At 39.8% G+C, this 19,946-nt stretch overlaps 1 protein-coding gene across 1 annotated transcript in view; it reads left to right on the forward strand.

Moving 5' to 3' along the window:
* tesmin (testis expressed metallothionein like protein) overlaps positions 1-19,946 on the forward strand; it is a 92,184-nt gene that overhangs the window by 25,838 nt on the left and 46,400 nt on the right. Inside the window, exon 3 of the mRNA XM_063061472.1 lies at positions 362-429. Within this exon, the coding sequence (XP_062917542.1) occupies positions 362-429 (68 nt within the window). The remainder of the gene's footprint in view (positions 1-361; positions 430-19,946) is intronic.

The following is a 19,946-nucleotide window of genomic DNA, read 5'->3' on the forward strand; positions in this document are numbered from 1 at the left end:
ACAATATCAGGACTGACTTTCTTATTGATTGCCTGCAATCACAATCCTGGCTCACAAACGAATGAGGCCTATATATGGGAAACTGCAGGCTCTTGTGAAATGTTATTCTTGTAAACAGTGGCAGGAAAGGAAGGAGAAAAGAGAAGGCAAGATCCAGTGTTCAATTGCTGTTTTACTCCATTATTTTTTAGTCTGTAAGAACTGCAAAAATATTAAACATGCTAGTTCAAAAAAACTTTATGGAACAAATTTTCGTGTATGTCTTCAGTAAAATTGAAGAGGTAGTGTCTATTCATGTATTTTTTAAACTGTAATAAATTGCATAGTTTTATATGTTAATGAAGGTTTTCTTTAAATCAAGTGACTGGTTTCCTGGGTAAAGTGTTACCTATGTCAACACCACAATCATCAGGCCTGAATATACAACAGGTAAGAGCAGAAGAATCACTTCTTATTTCCTATGTAGTTATTTTTCTCTTAATTTGTTCGTAGTATCTGGTCACAGCTGGTTGAACCAGCTTTTACCATCACCCCTAATTTCCCTTGAACTGAATGATTGGTTTAGTGATTTCAATCAGCAATTAACATGGAACAAAATAAAACAGAATACTGGAAGAACTTAGCAGGTCAAGCAGCATCTGTGGGGGCAAAAGCTGTAAACTGGTTAAGATTGTTACTGCTATGCTGTAGGTATTTTATTTTAGCAGATCTGTAAGAGCAGCCTGTTTGGGTTTGAGCTGAGATAAGGGGCTTTGTTAATGAATGGCAGTGCGTAGGTAACATGAAACAAACTGAGACTGGTAGAGAGTTTAAAGGGGCCGGTGGCTGATATAGTGAGGTTCCTCAAGGCAGAAAATCCATTTGCTGCTTCAGCTAATTATCTGCAAGCTCTGAAAGATGCTTTTGGCACTGCTGGAAGTGCAGCCGATCTTAGGATGAAGTTTAGGCACGCATTCTAGGAAGAAGGAGAGAAGTTGTCTGTCTACATTTTCAAGTTGGAGAAGCTGCTGCACTGTTTGTGCCACAAAGGGGGCATTCAGCTGTCTGAGAGAAATTGCTTGAAGATGGAGCAAGTTGTGAAGGGTGTGTTGTCACATGACATATTTGAATGACCCAAAAGATGAGCTCTCCTTCATCTTTAACTGAGTTACTCAGAGAAGTTAGAGGAGAAAAACGCAATGGAGGAGTGTGAGGCCTCCATCAGCAGGGCACAGTCCTCGGTAGTAGCCTCTGTTGCTAAAGTGACTCCTGATGCCACACAAGCAGGATTTTGTAGGATGTTGGAAAGATCTGAGGGGCCGAGGTATTTTGGATGATATCAGTTGGTGCTGCCACCAAGCCTGACAAGGCCGATAGGAAGCCAGACCCACTGGTGAGATGTACCAAGGCGAGAGCTGCTGCTGAGTGGGGTCCCTTGACCAGGGAAGTGACCGGTGTTTTCTGTTACAACTGTGGAGAAGATGGACAGTTCAAGCGGGAGTGTGAAGGACAGAAAAATCATTGGACAGTAAATCAGTGGTTAATAAAACAGCAAAAAAAAGAGGTAAAATTCTGGAGGTACCCAGTAAAGGAATGGGCTGACGTTTTGGAGAGGATACGTTCCTATCAGTGTGTCAAGGGAAATACTAAAGCACCAAACACTATTCCTGAAAGTTTAGTTGGACCAAGCTCTGCTGTATCCATACAGATTGAAGGTGTTTATGTAAAACCATACTTGACACAGATTCTCAAGTTACTTTGCTTTATAAATCCTTTTATGATCAGTATTTGATGCATTTACCATTGACACCACTCAGTGCCCTTGAGATTCAGGGGCTTAGTACTGATGAGTAGCCATACGACAGTTGTTTGTTGTTGAAGCTGGAGTTTTCGGAAGCAAATGGATTGGAGGTCCTGACATCACAGAATTCCTTTGGAAACTTTTTAATGATGGTTTGATAAGTTTCAAAGTCATGAGGACATGTCTATTTTTGGTTGGGGGGTGGAGTGTAATGGTCTGATTAAGATTATTACTGCTATTTCATTTTAGCAGTTCTGTAAGAATAGTCTATTCTGCTTTCAGCCTACGCACATAAAAGTTGCTGGTGAACGCAGCAGGCCAGGCAGCATCTATAGGAAGAGGTACAGTCAATGTTTCGGGCCGAGACCCGTTGTCAGGACGAACTGAAAGAAGAGCTAGTAAGAGATCAAATCAAAATGTTGACTGTACTGTTTCCTATAGATGCTGCCTGGCCTGCTGCGTTCACCAGCAACTTTTATGTGTGTTGCTTGAAATTCTAACATCTGCAGATTTCCTCGTGTTTGCTGCTTTCAGCCTGTTTGGATTTGAGCTGAGATAAAGGGCTTTGTTTTTCAACTTGGGAATGTGGTGTCAGCCAATCAGGATGGTGGAATTGGCAGAAGATTCTAGAGAATGCTAGGCGGAGAGGTTTTGTGAGGGACAGTGGTGTGGGTTGAGGTCGTTTTATAGATATGTAAAAAGGAAAAGACTGGTAAAGACAAATGTAGGTCCCCTGCAGACAGAAACAGGTGAATTGATTATGGGGAGCAAGGACATGGCAGACCAATTGAATAATTACTTTGGTTCTGTCTTCACTAAGGAGGACATAAATAATCTTCCAGAAATAGTAGGGGACAGAGGGTCCAGTGAGATGGAGGAACTGAGCGAAATACATGTTAGTAGGGAAGTGGTGTTAGGTAAATTGAAAGGATTGAAGGCAGATAAATCCCCAGGGCCAGATGGTCTGCATCCTAGAGTGCTTAAGGAAGTAGCCCAAGAAATAGTGGATGCATTAGTGATAATTTTTCAAAACTCGTTAGATTCTGGACTAGTTCCTGAGGATTGGAGGGTGGCTAATGTAACTCCACTTTTTAAAAAAGGAGGGAGAGAGAAACCAGGGAATTATAGACCGGTTAGCCTAACGTCGGTGGTGGGGAAACTGCTGGAGTCAGTTATCAAAGATGTGATAACAGCACATTTGGAAAGCGGTGAAATGATTGGACAAAGTCAGCATGGATTTGTGAAAGGAAAATCATGTCTGACGAATCTCACAGAATTTTTTGAGGATGTAACCAGTAGAGTGGATAGGGGAGAACCAGTGGATGTAGTATATTTGGATTTTCAAAAGGCTTTTGACAAGGTCCCACACAGGAGATTAGTGTGCAAACTTAAAGCACATGGTATTGGGGGTAAGGTATTGGTGTGGGTGGAGAATTGGTTAGCAGACAGGAAGCAAAGAGTGGGAATAAACGGGACCTTTTCAGAATGGCAGGCGGTGACTAGTGGGGTACAGCAAGGCTCAGTGCTGGGACCCCAGTTGTTTACAATATATATTAATGACTTGGATGAGGGAATTAAATGCAGCATCTCCAAGTTTGCGGATGACACGAAGCTGGGTGGCAGTGTTAGCAGTGAGGAGGATGCTAAGAGGATGCAGGGTGACTTGGATAGGTTGGGTGAGTGGGCAAATTCATGGCAGATGCAATTTAATGTGGATAAATGTGAAGTTATCCACTTTGGTGGCAAAAATAGGAAAACAGATTATTATCTGAATGGTGGCCGATTAGGAAAAGGGGAGGTGCAACGAGACCCGGGTGTCATTATACACCAGTCATTGAAAGTGGGATGCAGGTACAGCAGGCGGTGAAAAAGGCGAATGGTATGCTGGCATTTATAGCGAGAGGATTCGAGTACAGGAGCAGGGAGGTACTACTGCAGTTGTTCAAGGCCTTGGTGAGACCACACCTGGAGTATTGTGTGCAGTTTTAGTCCCCTAATCTGAGGAAAGACATCTTTGCCATGAGGGTTCACCAGATTGATTCCTGGGATGGCAGGACTTTCATATGAAGAAAGACTGGATGAACTGGGCTTGTACTCGTTGGAATTTAGAAGATTGAGGGGGGATCTGATTGAAACGTACAAGATCCTAAAGGGATTGGACAGGCTAGATGCAGGAAGATTGTTCCCGATGTTGGGGAAGTCCAAACCGAGGGGCCACAGTTTGAGGATAGAGGGGAAGCCTTTTAGGACTGAGATTAGGAAAAACTTCTTCACACAGAGAGTGGTGAATCTGTGGAATTCTCTGCCACAGGAAACAGTTGAGGCCAGTTCATTGGCTATATTTAAGATGGAGTTAGATATGGCCCTTGTGGCTACGGGGGTCAGGGGGTATGGAGGGAAGGCTGGGGTGGGGTTCTGAGTTGGATGATCAGCCATGATCATAATAAATGGCGGTGCAGGCTCGAAGGGCCGAATGGCCTACTCCTGCACCTATTTTCTATGTTTCTATGTTTTTGGCAAGAGCAGAGAGGAGACAGGAGGGAAGATGGCTGAGGATGCCGTCCCTGTTGCACAAACAATTTTGTACAAATGAATGGTTTCAAGAAGGAAGAACCAATACTCCCGTGGGAGAGCCCGTTTGTTTGAGATGGTTTTTAGGCGACATTCAGAAGGTGTTGCTTTCATACAGACCGAGGGTCCAGCGCATGAGTTACAGACAACTTCAAGATGAGCTCCAACTTCTGTTTATATTTGACTGTTTAATTATAATGGGCTTTTTGTTTTTTTTTTCTTTAATAACTCTTTGGTTAAGTTAATGTAGATAAATATACTTTCTTTATAATTGTATGCAGTGTACAATCTGTTATTTCTTGCTGATGGGCGATTGCAGGGGAGCAGTAAATCACACAGCATTCACACAGACTAGGGTTTGGGTGGGCGAGACATCCGAACCTCATGGGTTTGACGGAACCAAAGTCATATACACCCTAGACATACAGAACCTGAGAAAGGTGGGTTTCTCGCTATGGAGTCCGGTGGCTGTTAGCGAGGAGCTAACGGACCGTATTCCCATTTAAAAAGGTGTCATATGTTTCAGTTTGAAATGCTGAACTAGAAAATTCAGCATTCATACAATTGGGTTACATGCTATAAAAGTGGAAAATGAGATTGTTCTTCCAGTTTTTGTTTGGCCTCTCCATACCAATGAAGAAGGCTAAGGGCAGACATCAGCGTGAGAGTGAGAAGAAAATAGCATGCAACCATGAGCCCACAATGACTATTGTGGACAGAGCACAGAGGTTTGACCAAGTAGTTGTGTCATCTACACCTGCTTCACAAACACAGAAGAGGCCTCATCATGAGCATTGCCTGCAATGGACCAGGTTGAAGGAGGTGAAGATGGACTTCTGTCTCACCTGAAAGGGTGGTTGAAGTCCTTTGATGGTGGTGAATCAGGAAGGACATCATTAAGGCAGGAAGATTCTTACCACTGATAGTTTCATGGATTGATTTACTGATTTTAAAATTTATTTCAGTGCCTGAAGTTAAATTGCCCATAACTGTTAGAATTTGAATTGATGAATCTGGGTCAATAGAGTTAGTCTCAGGATGCCAGTTTGGTGTCTTATTCACTGTGCTACTCTACCTAACTTTTGGTTAGACATTTGGGTGACTGAAGCATAGAATGTTTTCCTGTATAATATGGGCTATGTATGTTCAAGTTTCCTCTACATTATCAAGAGAGAGGGGCATCTAGGTGCACCTGGTTGCACTTAAAGCAGGAAGATGGCCCCACTTTGTGAAGGCAACATTACCACAAGAGGTTGACTTACTGTGAATCTGATCTGTGAATGCAGCAATTGTGTGCAAGATGAATGCAGTCCTCTACCAGACGGATGGCAGCTTGCTGCTGACCACAAGTACTACCTGTTCCAGTGTTTCTCTTTCTTATACCAGTTCTGGTTGTGAACTTGAACAAGAGTGACTAAAAGTGATACAGTTTCTATTTGATGGAACTTGCAAAAGTGAAAATTTTAAAAATATCATCAAGATAATGAATTACTTCAAAGAAATACAGCATAATTTAGATGTAGTAATTGCATTTTGCATTGTTCCGGTTGGGGTGCATTTAGAATGAAATCTATTTCCACCTGCATAAGATGAACCAGAGATTTAAAAACAGAAGTTGCAGAGATAAAACAGAAATGATATTGAACATAACACATCTCAAGGCAATTTTAGGACTGCAATACTAACAGAGTGCCTTGAACAGAAGAAATGCGTATTAAAAATTCAGGCTCATAACTTTCCCACCATAAAGGTTGCAAAATCATGCCTGGTGTCCATCCCGGTTTTTAATGCATTGCCACAGGGTCCCTGTAAAAGACCAAAAGACAAACCATTCTCAACAACTCACCACACGATTTGGTATTTTGTCAAGTCACTTGAATGCTTCATCGGTCCACTTAGATGTTAATTTGTTACGTCAGTTTCAAGAAAACTGATGCATTCATTTGCTCTTAATCTCTTGTTCACTGCAAAAATGTTGTACTGAAGCCAGAAATGATTGTACTAAAAGCCAACTGAACCAAGCCGAAGTACGGCAGGCATGTAATTACACCAGCGTAGAGTCTTATTTTTTTTTTTCCTTTTAATTCAGTATTTTTGTTCACATCCCGAGAGACTGAAATGTATGCTGGGCACAGGAGCACAGAAATATTGGAAACATTCAGCAACTCACCAGCATCTGTGAAAAGGCAAAAAAGAATTCCTCAATTCATTGACCTGAATTATTGTCTTTTTTTTACATCACAAAGCTGACTAACTGCTGAGAATATCCAACATACGCCATTTTTATTTCAGACCTCTTGCATCTATGTTTTCTGTTTAATGCACACAAAATGCTGGCGGACCCAGCAAGCCTGGCAGTATCTATGGAAATTTTGTTTACTCTCTTCCATAGATGCTGCTTGGCCTGCTAAGTTCCTGCAGCATTTTGTGTGTATTATTTTGATTTCCAGCATCCTGATTTCCTCTTGTTTCTGTTTTCTGTTGCATTGGTACAGTATGATATTCAATTGTAGAGAGGCATCACAATTTAATTGAAACAGCTGGGTTAGAAGCCCAAATCAGAACCAGAAAACCTTTGAAGTATGGCTATTGTGAGATATTCCTTTGACACCTTATGTGGAATAAAAAAGAAGAGAAATCTTAGCAAAAGAATTGTCTCTTAGAAAATGAGACCAGGGAACTTACAATGGAAATAACAAAATGGCAAGGATTTAGAACAAATATTTAATGTCTTTCTTCATCGTGTAAGACACTAATAGAATCCCTATAATAGTAGAAATGAGTTTGGGAGAGGGAGTCATTAGAGAGGGAGAAACATTAAAAATCATCCTCACAAGAAGAAAACAAATAGATAAACTAAAGAGATTAAAGGCTGACAGGTTACCTGGAATCAATGACTTACACCCAAGGAAAAAAAAATGCCTACTAGAGCTACTAGATGCCTTGGCTGTGATTTTTCAAAATTCCCAAATTCTGGAAGGGTTCCATCAGACTTGAAAGCCATTAGTGCAATGTCCCTATTCAAGATAATGTGGGAAAGCAAGTTAAGAGTACATTAAACATTTTCCAAAGGGATATAATAGCGTAATAGATGTTACATTATCCAACTTAGTAAGAAGAACTAAAGAGCAAACCAAGAATGCTAGTTAACAGGGGGATTGTGTCAGGAACACAGAATAATAGTATGCAGGTATAGTAAGTAACTAGGAAGGCAAATAAAGCATTGATCTGTGCTGCAGATGGAATGCAGTATAAAAGTCTTCATTTAAGGAGAGATACACGTGAGTGGAAGCGGTTCAGACAATTCACTGGTGTCTTCTTGGGATAGAAGATATATTGCAGAAGTATCAGTGATGATTTCATTGAAACATAAAAGAATCTGATGGGGTTTAGATACTTAGAGGATATCTCTCTTCCTTGTGGAATCTGGAACCGGGAGCATGGTTTCAGAAGAGGGTTCATAAGGTAGAATTTAGTTTTTCATGAGGTCATAAATCTTTGCAATTTTTTGAAAACTGTAGAAACTGTATGATTGAATATATAAAAAGCTGAGCTAAACAAATTTTAGGTTTGTAGGATAATCAAGAGTTCTGAGGAGTAGGCAGGAAATGGACCCAAAGCCAAGGTCAGATAACTTATAATTTTATTGAATTGCAGAACAGGCTTGAGAGGCCATTTATCCGACTCTATTTCTGTTTTTTCTATATCTATCTATGGAATCAGTCAGTGAAATTGGCTTCTACCTGGTAAAATGGATCATGTACTCAAGTCATCTTACTTTCCCATCCATGGATGAAAAATCAAACTAGCTGTTTTGCAGACTTCCCTCCGCCAACGTTCTCTCCATTATATCCAAATGACTTCATATCAAAATGCAAAGAAAGGAAACATTACAATATTTTAATTTTACCGATTTTGCTTTTATGCACCCTTTCTGTGTGTCTGCTCAGTTCAGAGAATGTTTAAGCAGCCTGTTCCAGTTCCTCAAACAACACGCAAATGACAGCTATTTCCTCCCTCTTCTTCACAAACTGGGCATATTTGAAATGCAAGCTCAAAACTTGTGCTAAAATTTCATTTGACCGGATTTGACCACAAGCATAAATGTAATGTAAACTATGTATTACCTTTCAGGTACTGCTGTAAAGTGAAGCAGATTTGTGACAATGTTATCTTTTCATTATTCAAATTTGTGGGGTTTTAATTGTGACAAAATAACCAGTTATCAGAAGATTGATGCCGATAAGAGGACAATGGGGGAACATGCAAGGTGCTAATAAGAGAGAGACGAGAGAGATTACCGAAAGGAGACACGGTTCCGAGTATTGTCAGAGACCAGTGGCTTTGAACCCTGAACTGTTTGAAGTTTGATGGACAGGCGATACCCCAGCAGGGGGATAAAAAGGGACAGGTTCGCTAAGGCAACAGACACAGGACTCCACGAGGTAACGAGACCCTGAAAGCGGTGTGCCCCCCCCCCCACAAGTTGGTGGGAGTTTTTTTGGAGGTCTGGTCGCGGGACCAGCCATAGAAGCATAGGGTGGAAAGATACGGTCGGGCGGGAACCTGGTGTGTACCTGGTGTGTGTGTCCGCCCTTGCCTGGGTGCCGGGTTCACCGCAGAAGAACGATCGTATCTGGAACGGAGGGCTCACAGTCGGTGACCTCAGAGGACATTACAAAGGGCTCGCCCGAAAGCTAATTGCGAGGAATATCGAAGGTCTGTTTGGAAACCGATTTGCATATTCATTCGTTCTCTCTCTCTCTCTCTCTCTCTCTCTTCCCCCCCCCCAACGACACGACGGCGACTACTGCGAACTGGATTAAACTGAACTCTGTGTCACTTGATGACTGATCATTTTACCCCTAGACTGTGATAAAGCTTGATTGATCCTATTATCCTAGTTCTGTGTACATGTGTGTTTTATCATTGCTAAACTGTTGCATTTATATCCTTCTGATTAGAGTACTGTGTTGCTTATTTCTTTAATAAAACTTTCTTAGTTCCAGTAATCCAGACTCCAACTAAGTGGTCCATTTCTGCTGGTTTGGCAACCCAGTTACGGGGTACGTAACATAATGAAAACTGTAATTAAGAAATTAAGCTTAAAAAAAGCTTAAACTGATTAGGAAAAACCAACGTAGATTTGTGAACAATAGACCTAACTGAATAGCAGATAGCTGAACCTGTGGAGAATATGAACAGATGTAGTTTATACAGCCTCATAGAAACAATTCAAAGGAGTTCCAGATAAGACTGTTAGCAATAATTAAAATCTGTGGAATTGATGGAAAATGTTTGACTTAGCCCAGAAGATCTGCAGGCAAACAAAACAAAGAGTACGCATAAGGAAAGATTCTCAAATTGTAAGGAAGCATTAACAAGCACTGACACCGAACCTTCAATTGTTTACTGTTTTTAATACTTAGTTAACACTAGAGATGTTTATATCAGTTTGTCAATGGCATAAATTTGAGAAAAGACAAATGGCCAAAATTTGGAATCAGCTGTTTATTATGTTGCCTTCACTGGTGATTTGTAGTTGATTCAGACCCTTACAATAAAGTTCTGCACCATTTCAGAATCTGACAAAAGGTAATGTAACCAGGTTATGCAGGTACACAAATGGAAGCTGAACCGTTTGTCATCTTGGGTGGAATCAAAGCAAACAGTTTAATACTTATGATTTAATACTTCCTGAGATTCCAAAGTTATTAAAACTAAAAAAAAATTAAAATCCTGAAATATTCAAAAACATTGAATCAACTAAACTGGGAAAGCAATAGGTCCAAAGTTGAGGATTTTCAATTCAGCATTTCATATTCAGTATCATGTCACCAAGTGGATGAAGCTGACGTGGGGTTGGAAAGTGTTCAATTTGTTAACAATTCTTCAGTGTAAGGAATATAAACCTGCAAAATCTCACTTCATGTAAATTGAAAATCAATTCTTTGCACATATGGTGTCACTGATGATTCAGAAGTATTATAAATGAAATATACAGCATATGATACAGTATATTCCCAACTCATAAAATATTTATCTGTTGTAAATCTTTCTGGAGAACTCCCATCCACTGCCTCCAAACTCATAGTTCCCTACCCCTCTCTGTTCGCTTCTATCTCCTACTCAATATCCTTAAACCTGACTATCTGGGTAGGTCCATTGCCTCCTACCTCAATGAACTTGTGTTCTCATACCTTGACTCCATTCTATCCCTCTTGGTTCTGTCCCTTCCAGCCTACATCTGCGACACTTCTCGTGCTCTCCATATCCCTACTAACTGTCAATTCCCTGGCCCTGACCACCTCATTTTTGCCATGGATGTCCAGACCCTATACACTTATCTCCCCTATTAAATACATATGTCCCCCATAAAGAAGGTCTTAAAGCTCTCCGCTTCTTTCTCTATAAAAGAACCAACCTGTTCCCCTCCATCACCACCCTCCTCCATCTGGCAGAACTGGTCCTCACCCTCAACAACTTATCTTTGGCTCGTCCCTCTTTCTCCAGACTTGAAGGGTAGCCATGGTCACCCACATGGGCTCCAGCTATGCCTGCCTTTGTTTGGCTACATAGAGCAGTGCATGTTCCAAGCCTTCCCCAGTAATACTCCCCAACTCTTCCTCCGCTACATTGATGTTTGCATTGGTGCTGCTTCATTGGCCCATGCAGATCTCAGCAATTTCATCAACCTTGCCTCCAACTTCCACCCTGCCCTTAAATTCACTTGGTCCATTTCTGATGCCTCCTTTACCTTTCTTGATCTCTCTTTCCATTCTGGAGGCTATCAAGCAACATTTTTTATAAACCTACTGAATCCCATGGTTATCTTGACAATACCTCTTCCTACCCTGCCTCCTGTAAAAATGGATCTTATTATCAGATCCTTAATCTCTGCCACATCTGTTCCCAGGATGAGGCTTTCCCTTCCAGGACATATGAGGTGTCCCCCTTCTTCAAAGAACAAGTTTTCCCTCCTCTACCATTGCTAAGAAATGAGGTAACTGAACGTTGATGGAGACAATATAAAAATAATTTGTGAAAAACATAGCTTGAAATGACAATATTAAATTCAACCCTAAATTTTTTCAACAAGGTTTCATGTAAATTCTAATGAATAACTGAATTAACAAACATAACTATGCTGTATGAAGTACACTCAGTGGCCACTTTATTAAGTACATCTGTACCCAATTACTCACTGCTGCAAATATTTTATCAGCCAATCATGAGATTGGCAGCAAATCAATGCATAAAAGCATGCAGACATGGTCAAGAAGTTCAGTCATTGTTAAGATGAAACATCAGAATGTGGGAAGAAATGTGATCTAAGTGTCTTTGACTGTGGAATGATTGTTGGTGCTAGAAGGGATGATTTGAATATCTCAGAAACTGTTGATCTCCTGGAATTTTCATGTGCAATAGTCTCTAGAGTTTAAAGAGAATGGTGCGAGAAACAAAAATAAAACAATGAGTGGGTGAAAACACCTTGTTCATGAGAGAGGTCAGAGGAGAATGGCCAGACTGGTTCAATTTGATAGGAATGTGATTGTAACTCAGATAACCACATGTTACAGTGCTGTGCAGAAGAGTATTGCAGAACGCACCTTGAACGTCAAACATTGCAGCAGAAGACCACAAACATACACTTACTGGCCACTTTACTAGGTACAGGAGATACCTAATAAAGTGGCCACTAAGTGCATATCATTTGAGAAATTATATACAGTGGATTCCAGTTAATTGGGGCAGCAATTATTTGGGACAACTCTTAAAGAACAAAAACAAACCAAGAAAATAGCTGGCATTCCCTTTCTTTATTTGAGACACTATGCCTCTTAATTGGGACAGGAGAATGTTATTAAACAGTTTCTAACTAGTATCAGGTGTGTGCACTTGCATAGCCGTTAGACACTACAATCTGCTTCGAGTGAACAGCTTTTAAATAGCGTCAGTTACATATGCTTGTTTGAAAAGCAGTAATTTTTGTCACTGATAGTTGGCGAGAAGCAAAAGTAAGCAGTAAGACAATTCAGAAATGTTTTGAACACTGTTGCTTCAAGCATTCAGGCTTGGAGATGCCAGAAATGGCCAGGAGAGAAAATGAAATTATTTCACTACTTCAACAAGTTAGGACTACAAAATATTTGAAGGTATAGGCAATCATGTTGAATGTTACAATGAAAAGATTTGAAAAATGTAATTGTCAAAAATTGTATGACAATTTTCTACACCAGGTGTCTGCAATGATTTTGTTCATTTACAGTCAATCAAAAGAACATGGCAGTGTACACTGGATTAAATCGCTCTATCTATAACTATTAGGAACTAATATGCAAACTTGTAATACTGTAGTAGTATTGATCTTGTCCTCAGTTATTCTGTATTTCATTTAAATACATAAATTGCCTCTCAAAACAGTAATTTGTCTTTTTTACACCTTTTTAATTACAAACTGTACATTTTGTATTTCCTCGAGAATGGTGTGGAAAACAAAAAACACCCTTCTTCTCCAGCCTGTTGCCTTTTCCACTTATCACCTCTCATCTTCTTACTTCATCTCCCTCTCCCACCCACCAAGCTTCAACTATCCCTTTCTAGCTTGTCCTTCTTATTCAGGCATCTCCCTCCTTCCTTTCCAGTCCTGATGAAGGGCTTTGCCCAAAATATCGACCGTTTATTCCTTTCCATAGGGCTGTAAGATATAGAGCAGAATTGGGCCAATAGGAAGTACGTGGACAGGTATATAGATGACAAGAGTTTTGAAGGATAGGGACAAGTGCTGAGAAATGGGATTAGCTAGTATATACGATTTGTAGGTATGGACATGTATGGGCCAAATGGCATTTTTCTGTGCTAACTCCTGAACTCTAACCGATACATACCAAGAAGGAAAAATAAGGTGGGTCCACCTTCTGGAAATAACAAAAAAAAATTAGATTGTATCAGACTTAAAATGCATTTAATTGTATTGAGACAAAATATGATAAAAGTCACATATGGACTGAAAGATTAATAAGGAAAGAAGAAATATCATATAAGATATAGCTCATCAGAAATATAAAAGCAGTGAGGATTTCCATATGTATTTTAAAAATGATTTAACAGAGTGAATGATGAAAATATACGTAGATAGTAAGTTGGGGAATTAACAATAGAAAGCAAGATTGATGAATGAGACAGGTATATGGCACCAGTCTTCATTACACAGGATACTGCTAACATCCCAGAAATAACCGTAAATTGGAAACTGGAAGAGGAAACTTGGGAAAACTGTGACATTGACAATACCACTGCAGGCTGAGAAGTCACCAGGTTGTGTGAACTTCACCTTAAGATGAGCTTTTTGGTCCATTGATTTAGTTTTACAAAATTCTACAGATTTATCAAAGGTTCCACCAGATTGTAAAATAGTAGATGCAATTAATTTATTCAAAAAGTGAGAGAGATAGAGGCAGGAAAACAAATTCTTTTTAGCTTAATGTTCATTAGGGAAAATATTAGCAGCTATTATTAAGTATGTTTTAGCCAGCCATTTAGAAAAATGTGAAGACAATCAGTCTAGTCAACATGGTTTTATGGAAGGGAAACTGTTGTGAACAATTTATAAGAGTACATTTAAGAATTAACATGAGGTCTGAATAAGAACAGTGGATATATTATATTTAACTTTCCAGAAAGCATTAAATAATGTGCTATATCAAAGGTTACAGTGAAAAATAGAACTTTATATGTAGAGGGTAACATTGGAATGGAGGAAGATTCCCTGGCATATGTATAACTTCAGACCATGGCAATGCAATCAATTTTTAATTGCCTTCTGAAATAGTCGGAGTCATATAGTTGTACAGCACAGAAATGGGGCCTTCAGTTTAACATGTCCACACTAATCTCAGTTGCCTACATTAGGACTGTATCCTCCTCTGCCTTGCCTTTTAAAATGTGATTGTATCCAATTCCACCAGTTCCCCGGCAGAAAGTTCCAGATATCAACCAAGTTTTATGTAAAAGACCTTCCTCTCAAATCCCCTTTAAACCTCCTTCCTCTCATCTTAAACATGTCCTCTGGTTTCTGATATCCCTACCATGGGAAATAGTTTTGATTATTTACCTTGTAAACTCATTGTTTTATATATCTCTATCAGATCACCTCAGCCTTATTCACTCCAGGGATTCTCAACCCAGCCAATCCATTGTCTTTCCATAACCAAAATTCTATAACCCAGATTGAATCTTTTCTAATAACTGTCCAGCACAGCCATACCATTCCTACAGTGATGTAACATCCTTCTGAGTTCTAATTAAGGAAAGTTCAAGTTTACTGTCATCTGACTGTACATATGTACAACCAAATGAAACAATATTCCTCTGGACTAGAGTGCACCCACAAAACATTTGTCACACAGAACATAAAACAAAATATTATCACAAATAATTTATTAAAATATACAAACCCCATTTCCAGAAAAGTTGAGATATTTTCCAAAATGCAATAAAAACAAAAATCTGTGATAAATTAATTCACGTGAACCTTTATTTAACTGACAAAAGTACAAAGAAAAGATTTTCAATAGTTTTACTGACCAACTTAATTGTATTTTGTAAGTATATACTGTTACGTACCCCGTAACTGGGTTGCCAAACCAGCAGAAATGGATCACTCAGTTGGAGTCTGGAGTACTAGAACTAAGAAAGTTTTATTAAAGAAACAAGCAACACAGTAATCGAAAGGATAATAAATGCAACAGTTCAGCAATGATAGTCACACATGTGCACAGAATTAAGATAACAGCATCAATCAAGCTCTATCGTTGTCTAGGGGTAAATGACCAAATTTCAAAGTGACTCAAAGTTCAGTCCAGTTTAGTAGTTCAGTTCGCAGTAATCGTTGCCATGGCGATGGACAATGTGGGGGAAGAGAGAGAGAGAACAGCAACAACTGATCATTCAGACACTGCTTCACTCACAGACCGGCGAGATGGCTCACAAATAGCTTTTGGGCGGGTCCTTGGTGATGTCACCTGAGGCCACCGACTGTGACCCCTCCTCCAGATGTGGTCGATCCTCTGCAGTGAACCCGGTACCCAGGCAAGGGCGGACACACACCGGGTTCCCGCTGATCGTACCTTTCCACCCTGTGCGTTGTCCGATACTTCTCACCAACTCGTGAGAGGCGTACCGCTTCCAGGGTCTCGTTACCTCAGGTGGCGTGTGTGTTCTGCCTTAGCGAACCTGTCCCTTTTTATCCCCCTGCTGGGGCATCGCCTGTCCACCACTTCAAACAGTTCAGGGTTCAAAGGGGAAGCCGCTCCCGACAGCTCTCTCTCCCACGTCCCTTCATTACACATCTCCAGACGCTGCTCCATTGTTCCTTATCTCTCCTTCCCCTGAGGGCAGGTGGCAGACCACTTGCTGATGCCACTGATGCTAGCCCAGGCCAGCAAACATCTTAATTTTATGTGTATTCTTGTCACAATACAAATTTAGAATTTGATGGCTGCAACACACTCAACAAAAGTTGGGACAGAGTTAAAATAAGATTGAAAAGTGCCCAGAATATTCAAGTAACACCGGTTTGGAGGAGTCCACATTAAGCAGGCTAATTGGTAGCAGGTGAGGTATCATGACTGGATATAAAAGTAGTGTCTTTCAAAGGCTCGGTCTTTGCAAGCAAGTATGGGTCATGGCTCACCCCATTGTGCCAAAATTCGTGAGAGAATTGTTAGTCAGTTCAAAAGGAAATTTCTCAACACAAGATTGCAGAGAATTTAGGTCTTTCAACATCTACAGTACATAAAATTGTGAAAAGATTCAGAGAATTCAGAGACATCTCAGTGCGTAAAGGGCAAGGTTGGAAACCACTGTTGAATGTGCGTGATCTTCGAGCCCTCAGGCGGCACTGCCTAAGAAACTGTCATGCTACTATGACAATTATAGCCACCTGGGCTCGGGAGTACTTGGAAAACCATTGTCACTCAACACAGTCCGTTGCTGCATCCAGAAATGCAACTTGAAACTGTATTACGCAAGGAGGAAGCCATACATCAACTCTATGCAGAAACGCTGTCAAGTTCTGTGCTCATCTCAGATGGACGGAAAGACTGTGGAACTGTGTGCTGTGGTCAGATGAATCCACATTTCAGCTAGTTTTCGGAAAAAACGGGCGTCGAGTTCTCCGTGCCAAAGATGAAAACAACCATCCAGATTGTTATCAGCGAAAAGTGCAAAAGCCAGCATCTGTGATGGTATGGGGGTGCATCAGTGCCCACGGCATGGGTGAGTTGCATGTATGTGAAGATACCATTGACTCTGAGGTGTATATTAGGATTTTAGAGAGACATATGTTGCCATCAAGACGACGTCGCTTCCCGGGACGTCCATGCTTATTTCAGCAGGACAATGCCAGACCACGTTGTGCACGGGCTACAGCAGCGTGGCTTTGTAGACACAGTGCGTGTGCTTGACTGGCCTGCTACCAGTCCAGATCTATCTCCTATTGAAAATGTATGGCGCGTCATGAAGAGGAGAATCAGACAATGGAGACCACGGACTGTTGATTAGCTGAAGTCTTATATCAAGAATGGACAAAATTTCCAATTGCAAATCTACTACAATTAGTAGCCTCAGTTCCAAAACGATTAAAAGGTGTTATTAAAAGGAAAGGTGATGTAGCATCATGGTAAACATGCCTCTGTCCCAACTTTTGTTGAGTGTGTTGCAGCCATCAAATTCTAAATTTGTGTATGTTTACAAAATACAATTAAGTTGGTCAGTAAAACTATTGGAAGTCTTTTCTTTGTACTTTTGTCAGTTAAATAGAGGTTCACGTGAATTAACATATCACAGATTTTTGTTTTTATTGCATTTTGGAAACTATCCCAACTTTTCTGGTAATGGGGTTTGTAACTCAAAGTGCAAGTAGTGCACAGCACAAGTAATACGTTTGTAGATAATAAATGGTAGCCTTGCCAGTGATATCCTATGAATACATAAATAAGATCTGTTGAAGCTCAAGTTCAATTTATGGTCATTCAACCATACACATGTATACAGTACTGCCAAACGAAACAGCATTCCTCTGGACTAAGGCATACAACACAGTACATATTTCTCACATACATGACACATAAAGTTTTATTCTAAATTCACTGTTAGTTTTTTAATCCAGGTTTTATCTCAATTTAAATTTCCTACCTGCTATGGTGAGATTTAAACTTGTCAATGTATAAATTATCCCAACACCTGGATACTTGTTCAGTAACTTAACTGTTTGCTTAACTATTTGTTTATAGAACCATTTGCTACTGTTGTGAATCTGTGAAGGGATATGATTCTATGGACTAATAAATTCAGGGAGATTTCCATACCTATTATGGCATCAAAGTGTACTGGATTATTGAATGTTACATCTGAGCTAGTTCCTGTAATGAAGCTAACAGATTAATATTCAAAGGCAGAAATCTCTGAAATTAATCCAAAGAACAATGAGTTTGAGTTTCTCTTTGTTTATATTTTTTGAAATAAATATGTGAGTACCGATACAGCATGAAAGCTACTAAAAGAATATGTGTCCATCTTGGTCTGTGGAGATGTATGATATTGGTAAATTAATACACTAACTTCCTGACCTACCACACTGTCATGTTATGCTCCCAGGTAGCATATGTAAAAATCAAAAGTAAAAGTCTGATTGTTTGTAACCAATTTATGCTGATGATCTATATCCACCTCCTGATGAGGACTGATGATCAGAGAAGTCAGTATTCAACCAACTAATACATTGCAAGTGATACCAAAAATGGCTGATCATACCAAGTGCAACAAACGTTACTGGCCCCCTGGCTCTATGCTCCACAACCAGCCTCTCCTCTAGTCAGGATGTACAACATGACTTCAATTCTAACTTCAGCCTTTCTACATATGTCCACAGAATACCAGAATAAATCCAAGCCAATCAATTAATGCCCTATCAGAAGCAGAGATGTTGGCTTATAATAACATAATGGCCTGCACAAGTTAGACCAGTTTCTGTTCTGTAATTCCTTTGAGATCCTAAGTAATTCCATGTAAATGGTATAAAATAGATCTATATGCACAATGTAACTTTGCTCTATTCATAAACTGAAAATGAAAACAATTTTCAACAGCAGAATTAACTCAAACCTATCAGGGGTATAGATAGGGTGTAATACAAGCAGGGTTTTTTCACTGAGGTTGGGTGAGACTGGAACTAGAGGTCATAGGTTAAGGTGAAATAATAAAGGGGAAGCTGAGGGGATTATCAGATGGATCACTAAGAGGGTGGTGCGATTGTGGAACAACCTGCCAGCTGATGTGAGGGATGCGGGTTCGATTGCAACATTTAAGGGAAGTTTGATAAAGACATGGATGGAGGGGGTATGAAAGATTATGGTTCAGGTGAGGGCCAATGGGACAAGGCAGTATAACAGTTTGGTACAGACTAAATGAGTCATTGAGCTTGTTCTCTGCTGTTGTGATAAGCTCCGCATGGCTGACAATGTAACAATTTGCCCATTTTCAGAACTTAATTAATTTTTTCAGCCAATCCTTTGTTTTCTCTTCTCCAACTTTTGCGTCAACTAAGGCTAACTTATTCCTGTTACCTTTGTGTATCTGTTCATGATATTGCAGAGAAGCAGCTGAACAAACAACATATGGCCAAATGGTCTTTCCGATAACATGCATTTCAGTTGTGCAATGAGTTGTTTAATCAGTTTTAATTTTATCAACACTTGTTTGTGATTCTGTTGCTCAAAGTGTCACCCGATACAATACCAAAGACTATATTGGTGTGTATCACTAAGATGAAAAATGTAACTATTTTTCAGGCTGTTTGAAGTATAACTTACACAGATGTTTTAAAGTAGGGTGACTATTCAATACCCAAAGTCCTTAATCACATTTATTTATATTAACCTTGTAGATGTTAAACATGGCTTATTTGAATTTATAAGACAAGGTGAAATATTGGAAATCTAATTGTGAAAAATGGAAACATTCAGCAAACAGAAACGATGTCATTGTTTCAGATCAGTGACCAAGACACTGAAAACAGAGTCCTATAAACTGAGATTTTCGATTTTGAGCCTTACTGGACCTCTATTACACTGGCTTGTTGATGGGAACTATTCAAGAATCAAAATAATGGCTAAAAAACCTACATAGACAGATTTATGACCAGGTGGCAAGTTGAAAATATGACCCTAATATATAATTTATGCTTTAATGGATCCATATTACTCCAGCGGTAGTTCCACTGACACACTAGCTTTAATATAATCCATTATAGTCAAGCAATCCAAGACAGCAAGAATCATTGTGGTTAAAAATCATTATTTCAAAATACTAAATCTTCTATTAAGCTTCCCCAGCAGTTTACAGATTACTGTTTCCCTTTGCATATTTTGTCTACTTTTTCCTGAAAGCAGGTGAAGTGAAGCCAGCAAATGTACTTACCCCTGTACATGGTATCACTGCCCTAATGGACAGTGTAAGTGTACTTGGCTGCTGAAACACTCTTATAATGTTGTAACTTCAGTCTTTCTGGCTGTGCTTTGTACTAGTAATGCAG

The sequence above is a fragment of the Mobula hypostoma genome, chromosome 11 (genome assembly GCF_963921235.1).
Source record: "Mobula hypostoma chromosome 11, sMobHyp1.1, whole genome shotgun sequence".
Lineage (NCBI taxonomy): Eukaryota > Metazoa > Chordata > Chondrichthyes > Myliobatiformes > Myliobatidae > Mobula > Mobula hypostoma.